At 41.2% G+C, this 16,654-nt stretch overlaps 1 protein-coding gene across 2 annotated transcripts in view; it reads left to right on the top strand.

Moving 5' to 3' along the window:
- RNGTT (RNA guanylyltransferase and 5'-phosphatase) overlaps positions 1-16,654 on the top strand; it is a 305,143-nt gene that overhangs the window by 118,111 nt on the left and 170,378 nt on the right. For both annotated transcript variants that reach the window (XM_018554362.1, XM_018554360.1), the window contains one exon: positions 14,028-14,192. In XM_018554362.1, coding sequence (XP_018409864.1) covers positions 14,028-14,192 — 165 coding nt within the window. The remainder of the gene's footprint in view (positions 1-14,027; positions 14,193-16,654) is intronic.

Raw genomic sequence — 16,654 nt, forward strand, 5'->3', positions numbered from 1 at the left:
ATTCCTTCACTTCTGTATGTAAGTTTGAGCTCAACTTTCTGAGCTCTTACACCAGTTGCGGACCTACTGGCAATTCCCAGCTGTCATTTTGATGGACTTGTTTAAAAGCACAGGAGAATGACACCTGTAGAAAAGTGTCTGCAATGTCAACAAAAGAGTTATGATGTATCTGTGTTGTTATTACTACATTGTAACTACTCTGGTTCATTTACAGGAGATCAAAGAGATGACATTTCATGTGCATATAATGTAAAAGTAACCTTGCAATTTAAAAAACAAATATGCTGTGTTCCTGTTTATCCCCTTATTAACCCTTTGTAGCAATATTTACCTACTTCTTCACCTTCTCCCCTTAGCTGTCATTTTGCCGTTAACTTATACTGCTCAAAAATAGAAAACAAATTGCATCTTTTCCACAACTTTTGGCTAAAGATTGCATAGAAAATATTTTACGAAACATTATTGCCAAGCTTAAGATATATGTATTATTATTTATCTTAAGTAATGACAAGGTTAATCCTGAATCAATAGGCCCACAGTTGAAATGTAAAAATGTGGCAAAGTAGTTAAACATGCATTTTACAACAGGTACAAAGGAGATAGAACATGTAAAGAAGCCCAGAGGTCCACCTACTGACTAGATCGAAGTCTACAATTTATTCAGTTATCAGTTACTTGAACCAGTCATCAGATGTTTTATGTAGTCAAGCACCGTGGTAAAGATTTTGAAAATGACAGAAAGTGTTAGTGTCTTACAGATACATTTACAATACTTCAAAAATGTTTGATTTATTTATCAATTGATTGCTTAAAAAACTTAGTGTTCCTGTGCTTTGTTCAGCCAAGGCAAACCAACAGGTTCATGTTAGCCTCCCCAGCAGTACATACTCATCATCTGTTCAGTCTGCCACCGAAAACTTTGTTTATTGGGAGTGAAGAGAAATATCTGGTACTTTCATGTACAGGAGAACATGTGACTTTTTCCCCTTCCTTTCAAAGTGACCACACTGGTGCTTAAGATTTACACAGTACTGTCGCATGGGAGTGGGGAAAGTATCCTCAGCCCTTTATATGGAGTTTCCAGAGGACTTCTCTTTACATTTGATGGCTAAACAGAGCAGTGGGGCAGCAAAGAGAAGGTCACTATGTTCGGCAGCTAATGTACAGCTAATGAGAACACTGTTGGTCAGGGGCATATCTACTTCAAGGCAAACTAGTCATTTGACTTGGGCAGCACCTTGCAGCGTGGACTTGCCCACGAGACCATCCAAACCCCTGATGAGACCCTGCACAGCCCACCTGAGATCCTCCGCTGGAGACATCAGGCTGCCACCCAGGAGCAGCACTGAGTATGTAGCCTCATATTATTCTGCGTTGATGTATAATGCATTGCTGGGATTTGTAGTCCTCTATAGCCAGTTGCCATTCAGCATTGATGTATAATGTATTGCTGGGATTTGTAGTCCTCTATTGCTGATGGTATTATTCTGCATTGCGGTATAATGTATTACTAAGATTTATAGTCCCTCTACAGCATTGAGTCAGTGGCACAACTACCAGAGGCGCAGCCTTTGGGACCGTGCACTTTACCACTGTCCTAAAATCGTTAGTCTGTATTGTTTTAGAAAAACTATCATGTAACACTAAAAAAAAAAGCATTGATAATTGGTATTGGAGAGTACTTAAGGAAAAGTATTGGTACTCATACTCTGGAAAAAATTGTATCAATGCATCCCTACAAACCAGTGAGGCAACGCCTCACCTGCCCTTAACCATAGAGGACAGAGATCACCATCACTCGTCAAAAGCATTAGATTATTTTGTTTATTTATTGAATAAACATGTCACAAGCGTCATTAAGCCAACGTTGCAGGGCCTCACACGGTCCCTTCTTAAGGGTGACATAGTGACAAATGCAAAAAACAAAGTTACATTGTGCATTTGCCACTGTCGCCCTGAACAAGTGACCTGTGTGGCCCCGAAACGTTAGCTAAATTACGCTTGTGACATGTTTTCTTCAATAAAAAGCAAAAGAATTGATTGCTTTTGACTGAGTGCTAGTGATCCCTATCTTCTGCGATTTTGGAAAATACGCCGCCATCCGCGCAATCACTACGAGCACCACTACCACTAATCAAGGTCCAATCGCTGTAAGGAGTGCATGTGACACATCACAATATCACATGCCTTTAAGAGAAATAAATAAATGATCGTTAACTCAATCCACCGACGAGCTCAGCCTCCTCTCTGTGACACTGGCAGAAGTGATACAGCACACGCTTGTTGCTATTTAAACGGGTGCTCGCTTTATACAGCTTCTGACTGGATAAGCAAAATGCACGGTGCGGTGCAAAGTAGCTGTCAGAAGCTGCATACAGAGGCTGACAGGTTATGCAAAATGTCTTAACCGCTTCCCGTCAGGCCGTTCTAAATAAACGGTCGGACAGGACACTCCTAGATGTGGGATGGCGCACAAGCGGGAAACTATCATAATTTTAAACAGCCGGCAATGGCTGTTTGCATACAAGCGTTTGGGTGGCTGTAGAGGGATATTAAAATATTAAATTTTCTCAGTTTATACATTTTATGTGTTTTCTATTTTCTATTGTGAATAAAATATGGGTTTATCAGATTTACAAGTCATTGCATTGTGTTTTTTGTAGTTTTTATACAATGTCCCAACTTTTTTGGAATTGGTGTTGTACATATCACCGCGAACGTCGGAGTGAGAGCAATAATTCTAGGGCCATCAATCACTGCTAACACTGAACTGATGAGCGGTAAAAGCTTTTAAAGCCGTTAGTTTTTTGGGATTTCGTGGGCGTGTACAATTTTAAGGCTTGACGTGTTTGGTGTCTATTTAACCGACCTGACCCCGTCTTTTATATATTACAAATAAATTGAGTAATAATAAATGTTTAATAACATACTGTAGGAAAACTGTTTTTTTTTTTCCAAACGTTTCGGTAATGTTTTCTTTATATAGTAAAAAGTGAAAAACCCAGTGGTGATTAAATAACACCAACATAAAGCTCTATCTATCTTTAAAAAAAAATACATTTTGCATGACTGAATAAATGTCAAAGCACTGCAGCTCTGTAGCAAAGGGGTTAACACCCCGGTCTTCAATTGGTTAAACAGGAAGGGGTGGGACAAATTTAGATTAGGGGGTTGCCCAAGTTTAATCTTGCCTAGGGCAGCACAAAACCAAAATACACCACTGATGTCGGTCAAGCAAGAAGTGCTTCTTATTGGTCAGTGTGGTCAGAAGTGCTTCTCATTGGTCAGCACGGGCAGGTGACCACGCTGAACAATGAGTGCTCACAATTTCCGAGCGAAATTCAAACTCCATAGCGCAGGTCTGTGCTATGGGGGCCAGATATGAGCAGGTAATTACATTTTCCCAAATTCACTTGGGGAAGTGAACTTACCCTTTGATGCACAATATGCGTATTAGATAGCATTGCTTATTCACATGCAGATGGTGGCAGGGCCGAGATTGGTTTTAATTTTTTTTCTTTTATAGTTTTTTACTTTAAGAAAAACTGGTGCTTTGCCTTGCATGGGCAGAGCACAGGTTCACTTTTACGATATTTTTTTTATTTTAACCCTTCGCTCCACAATCTATACTTTCCAGGGTATATTTTAAATATGTTATATTTAGGGATGCACCGATACCGATACTAGTATCGATATCGGTGCCGATTCCGAGTATTTGGGCAAGTACTCGTACTCGCCCAAATGCTCCGATGCCTAGCACGAGTACTTCCGGTATCAGGAAGCTGGGCTGATTCCGGTATCAGGAAGCCGGTTTCGCGATTGACCGGAAGCTGGCCTCGTGAGGTAAGGTTACCTTACCTTAGTATGTGTAGCCTGTCATCCACCGTGGCCTCTCCAGCGAGAATGTGGCCTTCGTCCGGTACCCAGCCCGAGCCGTCCAATCAGGAAGCCGGGCGCCATCTAATGACGCGACGCCCTGCTTTCTGATTGGCCGGGAAGCTGGTTTCATGCTCCCTCGTCATCTCATGATGAGAGCATGGAGCCGGCCTCCCGGCCAATCAGAAAGCAGGGTGTTGCGTCATTACGCGGCGCCCGTCTTCCTGATTGGTCGGCTAGACGGCTCCGGCTGGGTACCGGACGAAGGCCACGTTCTCGCTAGAGAGGCCCTGGGGGATGGCAGGCTGCACATACTAAGGTAAGAGGGGACTTTTTTGTTAATCGGGAAGCTGGGTGGCGAGTCATTACACGCCACCTGGCTTCCTGAATGGGACTTCCATTACTCGGTAATTGGTATCGGCGAGTACCGGAAACAAATTATCGGTATTGGTACTCGGTACCAAAATACCGGTATCGGTGCATCACTAGTTATATTTATTTCAATGTAAAACAAAAAGTGATGTTCTAATCTTGTCTTATGCAGAGAACAGAAATGCAGAACAGGTTGTAAGATTTTGTGGAATGCATATTTATAAAAAAATGCATGCTATGTGTGGGCCCTAAGTATTTGCAACAGAAATGCGTATTCCCCTGGCCATTAAGTGAAAATTATGATGACATTTCCATTTGGAAATGCAGATGTCAGCTGTGTACTCTGAATCGTCCGTAATAACGTTAGCTGTGCTAATAATAATTCAGCCTGTGCTTGTTCAGTATCATTAAAGTTGCTACAAGACAGTAGTGGCATATGTTCTCTTCTGGGTCAGTAAATTTAAGCTTTCCAGTTGGCCATGCATATGTTGTGAGGGGTATTATGGTATTTGATCCTTCAAGGACCCAGTGTAAAGTAGGGGCCGTATTTGTTCTCTTGTTAAGTTATTAAATGGAGTAAAAAAAGACACGTGTTTACAGTTAAAAGGTTTCCATTCTTTAGAATTGACTAACAGTGCCAGTTTGTATAACTGATTAATGCATTTTCTTTTTTCAAATTTCTCTGTATTATTTGAACATTTAGGAACTATGCATTCTAAGCCGCAGTGTTGTTATTGATCAACATATCATAAATAAATCATTTAAATTATATTTTTTGATGGGTAGGTTTTGAAGAGAACATTGAGGGGAATTTATCAAAATCTGGAGCAGCTGTGCATGGTAATGGCCCCTTTCACACGGGTGCCATCCAACTGTGCACAGACCCCCTGTTGATTTGTAAGATTACCTGGGGGTCCGTGCACAGTTCCCCTGCTGATTGGATCAGTACAAAACGGATGTCTCGTTTGTCCATTTCGTTTTTCCTTCATGGCAAGAACAGAAGAACTAACCAGGTCTTTTTTAGGTCTCTGGGCAGTGTTTCCATGCCAGTAGAACATTCACAGTACAGGCTTAGCCAAAGCCAAGCAAAGGGCACTGGTTATTTTCTATATTCAAAAATGGGTCACTCTTAGGCTTTTTGTGGAATGGTGTTGTTTTTGAAGTGCACCTCAGAAACGCAGGTCAGCATATATCCGTTTACTCCAATGGTGTAGTGTGGAAGACAGTCCTGCAAAACAAATGACAAACGCACTCAACAATTCATCACCAGCTATACAGCAAGGTGCACACGAAATGGGCTTTAAACAGTAAAACAGTAGAAAGTTATCATGGCACACTCACAAGCCAGCATGTAAAAAAACTTGTCTCACCTTTCTACTGGAAGACAGTCCTGACATCTTCTGCAAGTGCTCATCACATAGTAAAATGTGTTACTTATGGCCATTAAGGTATAATAGATGGAACCTACTATGGTGTGCATGGAAATGTAAAATGGTGACAAAGTAACTATGTGCGATTGTAGGTCTTCCAAAATAAAAGGCAATCAGTTGCATTCTATTAGTCTTCTTGCGTAAAAGTCTCTGAAAGGAAGTAGTGCCTGTGTTACAGATTTACTGTTTTTTTTTTCCTATCTCATTTCAAAGAGAATTCAGACAATTTTGATGCCTAGTTAGCCCATTGTAAATATCCAAGGAAACACATTCTGTGCTTTCTGCATTTTTGCGCTTTTAATAACCACTTATTTAAAAAGCTGATCGGGGTGCTTCATCTCTCTTCTTTCTTTATTTATTTCTGTTTTCAGCAGTTTTGTTTGAAGTTTTTTTTTCTAAACTTTAGCAGTCTTTTTTTTTTTGTCAACAGCAGGGGAAATTACATTCAAGATGTACATAGCCTGAATACTTTTCTTTCTAATGATATCCTGTGTAAGTTAGTTAATCAAGGATTGCTTATAACAAATGTCCTCCTTATGCAGCAGAAAACAAAGCCATTTCAACTTGCCTTTGGGCATATTCTATCACATAACCTTAGTTCGATATGCAAATTTTTTTGTTATCCCTAGAATATAGGCACTCCCTTTCCTCCTTAACCTTCCTGGCGGTATGATTATACAGGATTTTAGCATGCCAAAGCGGTACATTGTTTTTCATGGCAATTTGTTGTTTTATATTGTAGGCATGCAATTCTTAGTAAATTTTAGGAATAACTCACTAAATCTGTCCAAACAAGAGTCCAGTAGATATCCCGGGTATGATAAAGTTTGAAACACGAAATCATAAATTATAATGTAATAAATAATTATAAGAAATTATTATATAATAAATAATTATACAACATTATAATATAATAATTAAAAAAAATGGTCCAGTAAATGGGAATTCTGGGGGCGCTGCCTGATCCGTACCACAGTCAATAGAGTACAGTAAAAGTGCCGGCAGGGCACTGGACAAAGGTCTAGGGACAAAATTAAAGTGAAATAGTTTGATAAATATATGTAATGATATGTAATTATATGTATTATATATGTAATTATAGCATATTACATTGTATTGTGTGTATTCTGTGTAAATGTCATGTTTCCACTTTTGACTTTCCCGCTGGCTCCGCCCCCCACTGTGACGCCCGAAAACGAAACTAAAAGCGGAATGTCAGCATCGGCCGGGCGAACACAGCAGAGGACACCGCGGGCTTGCAGGGACAAGGTAAGTGACACTTTTGCGCAATCCCGAGTGTGGCTCAGGGTTACCGCTCTTGGTACTGAAAATTAACCCCGAGCCACACTCGGGAATACCGCCAGGGAGGTTAATATCCTCCATAAGAATACTGTTGACGCTGCTCCACTAAAGTTCAAAATGCAGTTCACACTGATAACTCACAATTATGTATTCCCAGTTCTGTCCTCTAGCTGCAGCTACTCACACTGCAATCCAGCTCCCACATGTTGTGTGCAAACTCAGCACAGTCTGGCCAAGTTACTTTCTCTCTCCAAACTTCATCTTTCACTCCAGCTGGTCAGTGTTGTTATCTGCCTTATTGGGGATTCCACCACTGTTTTTATAATGCCCCCCAAAAAACACCACCTCCCCTTTTGCAGAAAACCATACCCCTTTAAAAAAAATCAATCAAATGCACTCGCAAGTAGTCAGAGTCATCAGAGTCATCAGACGTAACACTTAGGGATGTCTGCTATGTTGAGGTCTTGCAAGGTGCCATCTCCACTCATGGTCAGTAAGGGTCAGTCATCCGATGATCCCACTGCTAGGCTACCTCAATCCAATGCATTTTGAAGGATAAAAAAAACCCATCATCTAGGGACTGATGAAGGCCTATGGTGACGCAGACAGCTGTGGGGGAGCTTTTTTGTAACATCTTAAAATTGTCACCAACAATGTCCCTCCTATCCTCTGGTTCCGCTCCCTGGCGTCCAAACCTTTTGGAATGTTTTGTGTCTTTCTCAGTAATAAATGCCCTCTTTTCCCCTTCTGTGCCCTTAGAGGACTCAGAGGAGTCTTCCCAGGAAGTGGGTGCAGTCTCGGCACCTGATGAAAAGTCAGGTACAGGGAGAGTGGATCCTTCATTCTAAATTCTTTTAGCATCATGCCTCAAACAGGAAGTGGACACTTGTGGATATTCCTTGGTGTCTACCACTTCAAAAAGACCTTTGTCTCAAGGGCCCATTTACAATTCTGCTTTACAGCGGCTGGCTTTAGCGGCTTGGCTGTTGAAAGCAAGTGTTTAGGGACTGAGGGTTATCAGATGTACTCTTCCATACCGTGGAACCTTAACCTGGTATTGTAGGTGTAGCAAAAACAGCCTTTCGAGGATATAATGAAGATTTTCAGCATTGCTAGTAGCCATTACTTCAGGGTTTAAGGTTTCCTGAACTGGTGGTGTTGTCTCACAAGCCTCCATTTTTAATCAAAGAAGGTCTTCATGCTTTCCAGATTCTTTCTTGCTTAAGGTTGTATAAGTTTTGAATTTGAATAAAGGCATTGTGCTTCTGTTGATTTGTTCCAAGCCTGTCTAACTTAAAGAAGTTGCCTTGCATTCTTTGGATGTGATTAGGGTAATTAGAGTGTATTTGAATTCAACATCTGCGTTTTGTAGGACAAATTGCCTGTTTACAGTTGTAGAAGGCCCAAGTTACTACGTGCTACGTTGACAGCTACTATCTCATATGGATCTGGCAAACTGAGAAACACAGTTTTTGGTTACAGTGCAATTGAGAGAGATATGTGCATCCTGGGATTTCTGCCATCAAGCATCAACTTCTCAGGTTTGTAAGGTGGCCACTAGGTCATCAGTTCATACATTCACCAAAGTTTGCATCAGCTGATGCCAGTTTTGTGTGTAAAGTTTTGCAGGCAGCAGTTGACTGGCCGTTTTTTCTTTTGAGACAATTCACCCCATTGTTGTGACACTGCTTTTGACACCCCAGTTAGTGATGATCTAAAACAGAGCTGTGTCCTCCAATGAACGAAAGAGAAAATAGGATTTCTTTTTTTTTTATTAACTATAAAATCTTTTTCTTTGTGTTCATTGGAGGACTCAGTACCCACCCACTGGCTTGTGTGTAAATATTTATGTTTGAACAAGAAAGGAGATCCTTGTTGCATTCCTTCCTGGGACTCCCATATGGATACCCAAGCGGGTACTTGGAGTGACTGCAGATGGCGCCACCAACAAACAGATAGTAGAAGAATGTCACCAGCCCACCAGACCGATCATTACAGCAAATAAGCATCCATTTATTGACATATGCTGTCTCTCATTTGCAAGCGCTTTCGGAGCCACGCAGGGTCCCCTTCATGAGGCTCAGAGATGACATTGTAGACCAGGGGTCTCAAACTCAATTTGCTCAGGGGCCACTGGACAAATGTTTTAGTCCTGTGGGGGCTGCTACTTTATACGGTACCAGTGTTAATGTATGCACATGTTACAAGCGGCAACTGTCACCCATTCAAGTTAATGATCGGGTGACAGCTGCTGCATGTAAACGCCACATGTAATCATATGTGAAATGATTACATGCAGTTAGGAATCAATCACTATCCCTGGATACACAATTGTGTATACACAATTGTGTATCCAGAGATAGTGATTGTTTTTGTAACTGCATGTAATCATATCACATATGATTACATGCGGTATGCAGTGTTTACATGCAGCAGCTGTCACCTGATAATTAGCTTGAATGGGTGACAGTTGCTACATGTAAATGCCAGATTAGAGATTCCTGTGCAGGAAAATGCAAGTTTGTGACACAGTAATCCCTAATTGCACCTGAAATATAGGTGTGAATGGGGCCTTATACACACCCACAACCCCCCTCCCCCTCACACATAAAATTATACACTCCCGAACCGAACACATAAACTCTCCCCCCTCCAAGCCCCCCTGCACATAATAATAAACTTCCCCCTGCCCCCTCACCGGCTTGCATCTTTACAGGGAGGAGGCACATCATTCCCTGGTGATCTAGTGATGATTAGTAAGGTCTAGTGCAGACCTTACTGATCATCGCTCGGCCGGGGCTCAGAGTCAGAGCTCCGGCCGGAGCCGACAGGAGCAGCTCTGCGGTCTGCATCCGACAGAGATGCAGACCGTGTAGCAGAGGCCATCTTGCAAGTGCAACTATACCCAGTTAATGATAATCTAACGCAGAGCTTTGTCCTCCAGTGAACGCAAAGGATTTTATGATGATTAATAAAATTATATTTTTATAAATCCTAAATAGATTGCAGTCAGATTGAAACACAGTCAACTGAAGGTTTGAAGTTGTTTTAGTTAGATGACCAGAAAAATTCTAACTTTTAACCTGAAGTGAAAGCTGTACCTGAGGTCTTGCAGTATAAGGATCTCCCGTTTGTGCTTAAATCACTCTGTGGTTCTGTTGCTGAATCATTTCTTAGAATAACAGTTGTTTCCTTTTCACTAGTATGTTAGTTTTAAACTTTTATGTATTCTCATCACGAAAAATAGAACCACAGCTGAAAGCAGTAGGTCATGAATCTTGTTTGGGTTTAGTAATTTAATTCAATGTTACTTTGCCATGCCTTTAGGGGTCTTTATAGTGTTCTTTCAAAGTTTCCAGTCTGCATTTGAAATGCAAATATTGGATCTTTTATTTTTTGTAATTTATTTTCTGCATATTTTCAACAGACTGCTTTCACACTAATCTTCTCATTAGCCCCACACAAGTGGGAGAGACTTCACAGGCACTAGACATGATCTTTGGCTTCCTCTTCAATATTTTGTTACAGCAGGAGGTTACGAACAAGTGCTGTTTAAATGTCCTTTCCCCTGCCACTTCAACTCTATTTTGTGCTTCCAAAGTATGTATAGTCTTCATTGGGCAAGTCACTCAACTTACCCGTCAGTGTGATTTAAATCATGTCTGATGGCGACATTTGTTTGACACACATCAGTGAATGTTTTCAGTGTCTTTTGTTTAGTTTGCTTGAACATTAATCATCTGGATGTCCATGTTGCTGACACTATGTTCTGTTCACAGTGTATATCTGTATAACGTCTTTTGTTTTGTAGATGTTATCATTTCATGATTATTAAGACCCGATTGGAGATTTGACCTTGTCATATGGAGAACTGTTACATCAGCTATTAATTCATGAATAACCAGTATAATTTCAGGCACATGTTGATCTTCAATGTCAAAATTAGATTATGGCTTAGCACAGTGTAAAAGTATGATCTAAATGGTGTGTATATGTAACCTAGTAGATATTTATACCCTTTCTTTTGTTTTAGGGTGTGTTGTAATATTTAGCGATAGTCTCAAGCAAAGATAACAAAATACATTGGGTGTAATTGAAAATTACATTTAATTTTTATATATAACTAGCATATTTACCTAAGGCTGCATTTACACTTTGTGTGATTTAGATGTGTTTTAAATGGGTTTCTAAACACATATGTATGCATCTAATGATTTCCAGTGGATCTATTCACACCTTGCCTTTTAGATGCTTTTATTTCCAATCTGTTTAGCTGCGTTTAGAAGAAACAGAAGTCAGGTGCATCCAGGAATTGTTTTGAACTTCTAAACGCACCAAAATGCATGTAAATGCATGTAAGAGGTGTTTATTTGTAGAAATCTCTTTGGCTACTCCAATGAACTGTTTCAATGGACAAAGGACAAATGCATCTAAACTCATATACAGTATATAAACACGAGTCATCTTTTAAGCATCATTTTGCTGACAGATCTCTGCAAAAAAAATGCAAGTGTTAAGGAAGCCTTACTCTGTCTTCATATCAGCCTTTTGTAATCCCTTGTGCAGCATTACTCAGGCTGAGAATAGGAGGAGTACCATTTTAAGTCAATTAAGGCTCTGTTGCAGGGTTTTCTCAGTTACTATGTGAGCATGCTTTTATAAGAGGAGAGAGCGTACAGAAGACCTCATCATTATGCTGCTCTTATTTACCATCTGGTCTGACTGAGTAATGCCTCGTACTAGGCTTTTGGATGTCCAAGACTTGGATGTTCCGCCTGACTTGGGTTTGTGGATCACAAAACTGTCTCAAAATAATTGCAAATCCTTTGAGTGGTATGTGTATTTCAATTGTGTATTTCATATATGCCTGGTGTTCAAGGTTAATACAGAAGCTAAGCAAGGATCCTGCAATAATCAGGTCAATAACAATACAAGCACTGAAAGCTCTCCCCTTCTCTGAGATTTTAAAAGAATTTGTAAAATGCCTATGATTGGTGAAGGACAGTTCTTTTTCTAAGTGCAGATTCAAACCATGCACAGCATGTGTATGAAAAAGAAAATATTGCCAGGGCCTGGTTTAAAATATCATGGTAGCTGCAGCTTTCAGAACCAGATTAGGAAGATTTTATATGACCCTAGAGCTGCTTGTCTGTGGCTACCCTTAGGCTAACTATAAGCCTCTTTACCACGTATCTCAGCTTGACAAAGAGGCAGGGACCTCGAAACGCGTAGCGCTATCTGAACGCACTGAGCACCATATTTACTGACGCTCAGGGAGTTCAGCCGATTCCACCACACCGTGGCCCCTTTGTCCCCAATTGCAGTCTCTCGTGCAGTCCGACTTGCTGACACCCGTCCAACGGACACCTCACACTGCTGTTACGGCTAGGCCTGGCCAGCTCAGTCCGCACAGCCACAGCTTCTGACTATTCTTGCCAGCCTAAGACCATCCAGGCACGCACCCATCCACCCCACTGTCACTTCACCCTGTACCCTGGTTCACGTTCTACACAGGGATTACAGAGGACCTCCTTCTGAGACACAGGGACACCTCAAACGTGAGTTTACCTATACAGTAGTAGCGCTCTAAAAATTATTTGTGTATTGTCGCTTCATACAGGGCCCCTCACCCTGTTCACCGTAGAGCTTGCACACTGTTTTTTTAACCATTTGTGCCCACATCCCCAGAAGTTGTTACTTCATGTAGTGCGCTTTTCCATTTTTTTACCATATTTTTTAGTATAAACCTCAAAGGACAACTGTATCTTTAGTACAAGGCTCAAATCTCGGCTTTAGCAGTTCTTTCCAGAAGCCACTCACTCTCTAGTGTGGGCTTCAGACAAGGTGCCTCTCGCATTGTTTTTCTATGTACTTTTTCTAGTGAATCTGTGGGCTCTTAGCATATTCTGTAAACTTATCTAAACTGCCTCTTGAGCTTATCCAGGTTATTCCTTACAAGGTTGTCTTCTCAACGCTTCTGTGAGGTGAGTTTGAGTAGGTGGCCTTTACCTGTAAGGAACCTTTTCTTGTTCTTCACATGGTTGTTTTGAGCCAATGGTCTATTTTAATCCTAAGGTCATTTTCATCCACTGTTTCTACCCTATTTCTGTCCTACTCCGAAAACATAATATGGAGTTTCCCTCCAATGTCTAAATGTGATGTGTGCTGCTTGAGTTTGTTTCAGCTCCTACTCCTTCTCGTCAGTCTATTTCTGTTTGTTGTCCTTGAAGATCCTCGCAGGGAAGAGCCTGTTTCTTGTTCCACTTTTATTAGGTGGATTCATGGGCTCATCTTCCAGGCTTATGACCTTTAGAACAAGGTTCCTCATTTCCCTGTCGGGGTGCACTCTACCTGACCAGTTAATGCTACCTGAGCTTTTCAGCATAGGGTATCTAATTCTCAGAGTGCAAGGCTGTCTCCTGGTGTTATGTTCATACATGTGTTGGCGGTGGCTGTGAAGGCCTTAGCTCGTACAGTTCTTCAGGAGGCTCTGCAAGCTCTGTTGAGCCACCTCTTTGTTGGCTTTTGTTTACCCTCCTTGCCCAGCCCTCAGTTGGACTGCTTTTTGATGCTCCACAGTTAGGAAACCATCTTGTATCCTGTAATTTATGACTAAGAAAATAGAATAATTTTCTTGGAGTGCATTACAGGACATAGATCCCTCCCCTTTTTTCTTATGATCTGCTCCTATAATAACATACTCTAAGTGGGAGGGGTTATACTAAGCTGTCCTTTTAGCTTTGTTGTACCGGTGTCCTGAAGATGGCAGCATAACCAATGATTAAAAATACCATCCAGTGTCCTGTAATGGGCTCCAAGAAAAGGATTTTGCAGGCACGGCGAAACTCCTCCTATTTTTGGTATGGTCTAGTACCATCACGTATATGTTTTGGACAATTGATCTTTTTGGAAAGAAAGATTGCTACTGTTAATATAAATAATCTTTACTTTATAAAAAATGTACTGTAACTGTCTGAACTATGAATATTTTTTGCCACATTCCTTCTATGTTTGACTTTTTGTATTGTGTATGATTTTTTTCTTCAGGGTCAGCCAGTTGGAGAATGTGACTTTAACATCCGATTGTCCTGCATTGAAAAAGAGATCATTCTTCCCAGGCATGAAAAAATGAAGTTAGGACTCATTGACAAAACACACGAACCATTCAGTGTGAGGAACAAACCGTTTTTTGACATCCATGCTGCAAGAAAGGTACCTATGCAAACTGCTTATTTGCATAAAATTAATGTGCACCATTGAATGTTAACATTTATAACATTGCCACCGTGGTTTCACATGTAAAGAACAACTTCTTATCTGTCAGTAATGTTTTTGTGTTATCTCTGCCAGTGACCTTTATATACTCCTTATGTGTGTATGGCATGTGTTTGTCTTAAATTCATACTTGTGTTTTCTCACTGAAATGCTCCTAGTGTGATAATTGATAAAACAGCCATGTGAAGGGGGAACCATTTCTGCATGTTGTATTTATTCATGGTGTCTGTAGGTCCAAACTGTACATTCACAGAAACGTGCTTCTTTTCGACTTGTCTTCTGAATTGTGAATTGCAAATGTGGAAAGTATTGGAAATCATCAAATGTCATTTGTTCACCCAAACTGAACAAAACAGTTAAGTGAAATTAAATGCTTATATAGAACTAATCTGGCATCATTATTTCAATAGTACTTATTCTTAAAGGGTTATTAAAACCTCTGGGTTTTTTTTGCTTATATCTACTGCTGGGTTTAAAAAAAAAAAGGGTTTAAACTTACCTGTGTCTCCCCCGCACACTCCCGTCCGAAAAACTGAAAAATCTTGGGCGGCAGCAAAGGATCTTGGGGCGTACGCATGCACAGTTCAGATTTTCGTCCGGAAGACGAGGAGAGACACAAGGTAAGTCTATGGACAGCGTGCACCCGAATGCAGACATCGTGGGACAGGAAGTGCCAGCAAGCACAGAGGAGTCAGCGCTGGATCGGAGACCTGCAGCAGCGCTGGCGAGTAGGCTGAAAACGACAGGAAAGAAGATCGGATTAAGAGACCTCATTTAAGGTAAGTGCTTACATTAACAATGGGGGGAGGGAATTTTTTTATCCTTTTAATGTCACTTTAAGTGTAGTTACTCATAGCAACCAATTTAACCAGTTCATGCCGCTTAAGTCAGACCAGTGATGAATTAGGATTCTTAATGATTGCTAAAAATTAGTATAGGGAGCTATGGGCTCAAGCCTATGTTATAAATAGAACATTTAGGACCCATTCACACCATATGCATTAGTTTTTTCCCAGCACATCCCGAATGCAAGACAAGGCAATTTGCCTTGTCATGGATGGGCACAGTTCACACCACCGCGCTGTGTGAACGATATTAAGTAGTTTTGTTAAGCGCACCGCAGTGAGACGCGGTACAACCACATTACACTGCGGAGTGCCCATATAACTTCATGTATTTTCTGACATTTCAAAAAAGTGCTGACAAAAAGAAAGAAATAGTGCATACGTATTTAGAGTAGCTGTTTGTATGTGCCATTTTGTAATTTGGAATACATACTGTAGTTGTTTTTGATAATGCAATCAAAGCTTATTATTAGTGAGTACTGCCTTCTTTCTGCCCATCACTTCCCTCAACTTCCTGGATTCCCTGTGTGTTTTGGATTTCTTTCCTTGCTGCTTGATATGATGCAATCTTGATTTCTCAGGACTACATACAGTATCCCTTAATCCATTGCTTATCATTCCAAGCAATGATAATGTTACATTGTTCAGACGTTGAGCTGTAGTCAGAGGTGTAACTAGTGACCTCAGGGCCCTGAAGCAAGAATCCATGAAGGCCCGCCCCCCCCAAAACAAAAAAGAAAAATAGATACATTTATTTTAAAAAAACAAACAAAAAAACTTTAGACAAAAAAAAACCACACTCTCCACTTCCATGTCTCCAGCTCCCCATTATCTCCCCCTTCATAGCCCCAGCTTTCCACTCGGGGACCCCACACTCTCCTCTTCCATGTCCCCAGCTTCCCCTCATCTCCCCCTTCACGTCCCCAGCTTTCCACTCCCGGACCCCACACTCTCCTCTTCCATGTCCCCTTCATAGTCCCAGCTCCCTATATCTCCCCCTTCGTGTCCGCAGCAGACCTCTCTTACTGATGCAGCTCTCTATTCGGCAGCATTCTGTGTGATGAGGGGGCAGTGATAACCCGCTTCCCACTCATTGGCTGCTGCGTCGACTGGATCATACTTCGCACTGCGCCCGGAACAAGGTGAGGGGCGCAGCGTGAAGCACGTAGAGCACAGGACAGGGGGAAAAGGTCCCGGTACTGACATTAGCGGTTAACGGGATATTAAATATCCTGGTAATCAGCGGTTACCAGGGGCCCCTTCCTCCTGTCCTAGGCCCCCTCCAAGTGGCGGAACTCCAGGGTCCGGTCGCGGCTGCGACCCTGGTAGTTCCGCCACTGGCTGTAGTTCAGAAGGCAGGCACTGTGTGAGTTTTGACACGAGTAAGTGCATATTCACAGGGATGAGTGACGTTGTGTCAGTGCATTGAAGAAGTACATCCTATGTTAATTTTCAATAAGTTAACAAAATTAGTTGTAGTTTTTGACCATATATACTTTTTAAATGTTAAAGCGGAACAATTTAATGGTTTGTAGTCTATTGCTTATTTATGCG

The sequence above is a fragment of the Nanorana parkeri genome, unplaced genomic scaffold (assembly GCF_000935625.1).
Source record: "Nanorana parkeri isolate BGI_ZX_2015 unplaced genomic scaffold, ASM93562v1 scaffold154, whole genome shotgun sequence".
Taxonomy (NCBI): Eukaryota; Metazoa; Chordata; class Amphibia; order Anura; family Dicroglossidae; genus Nanorana; species Nanorana parkeri.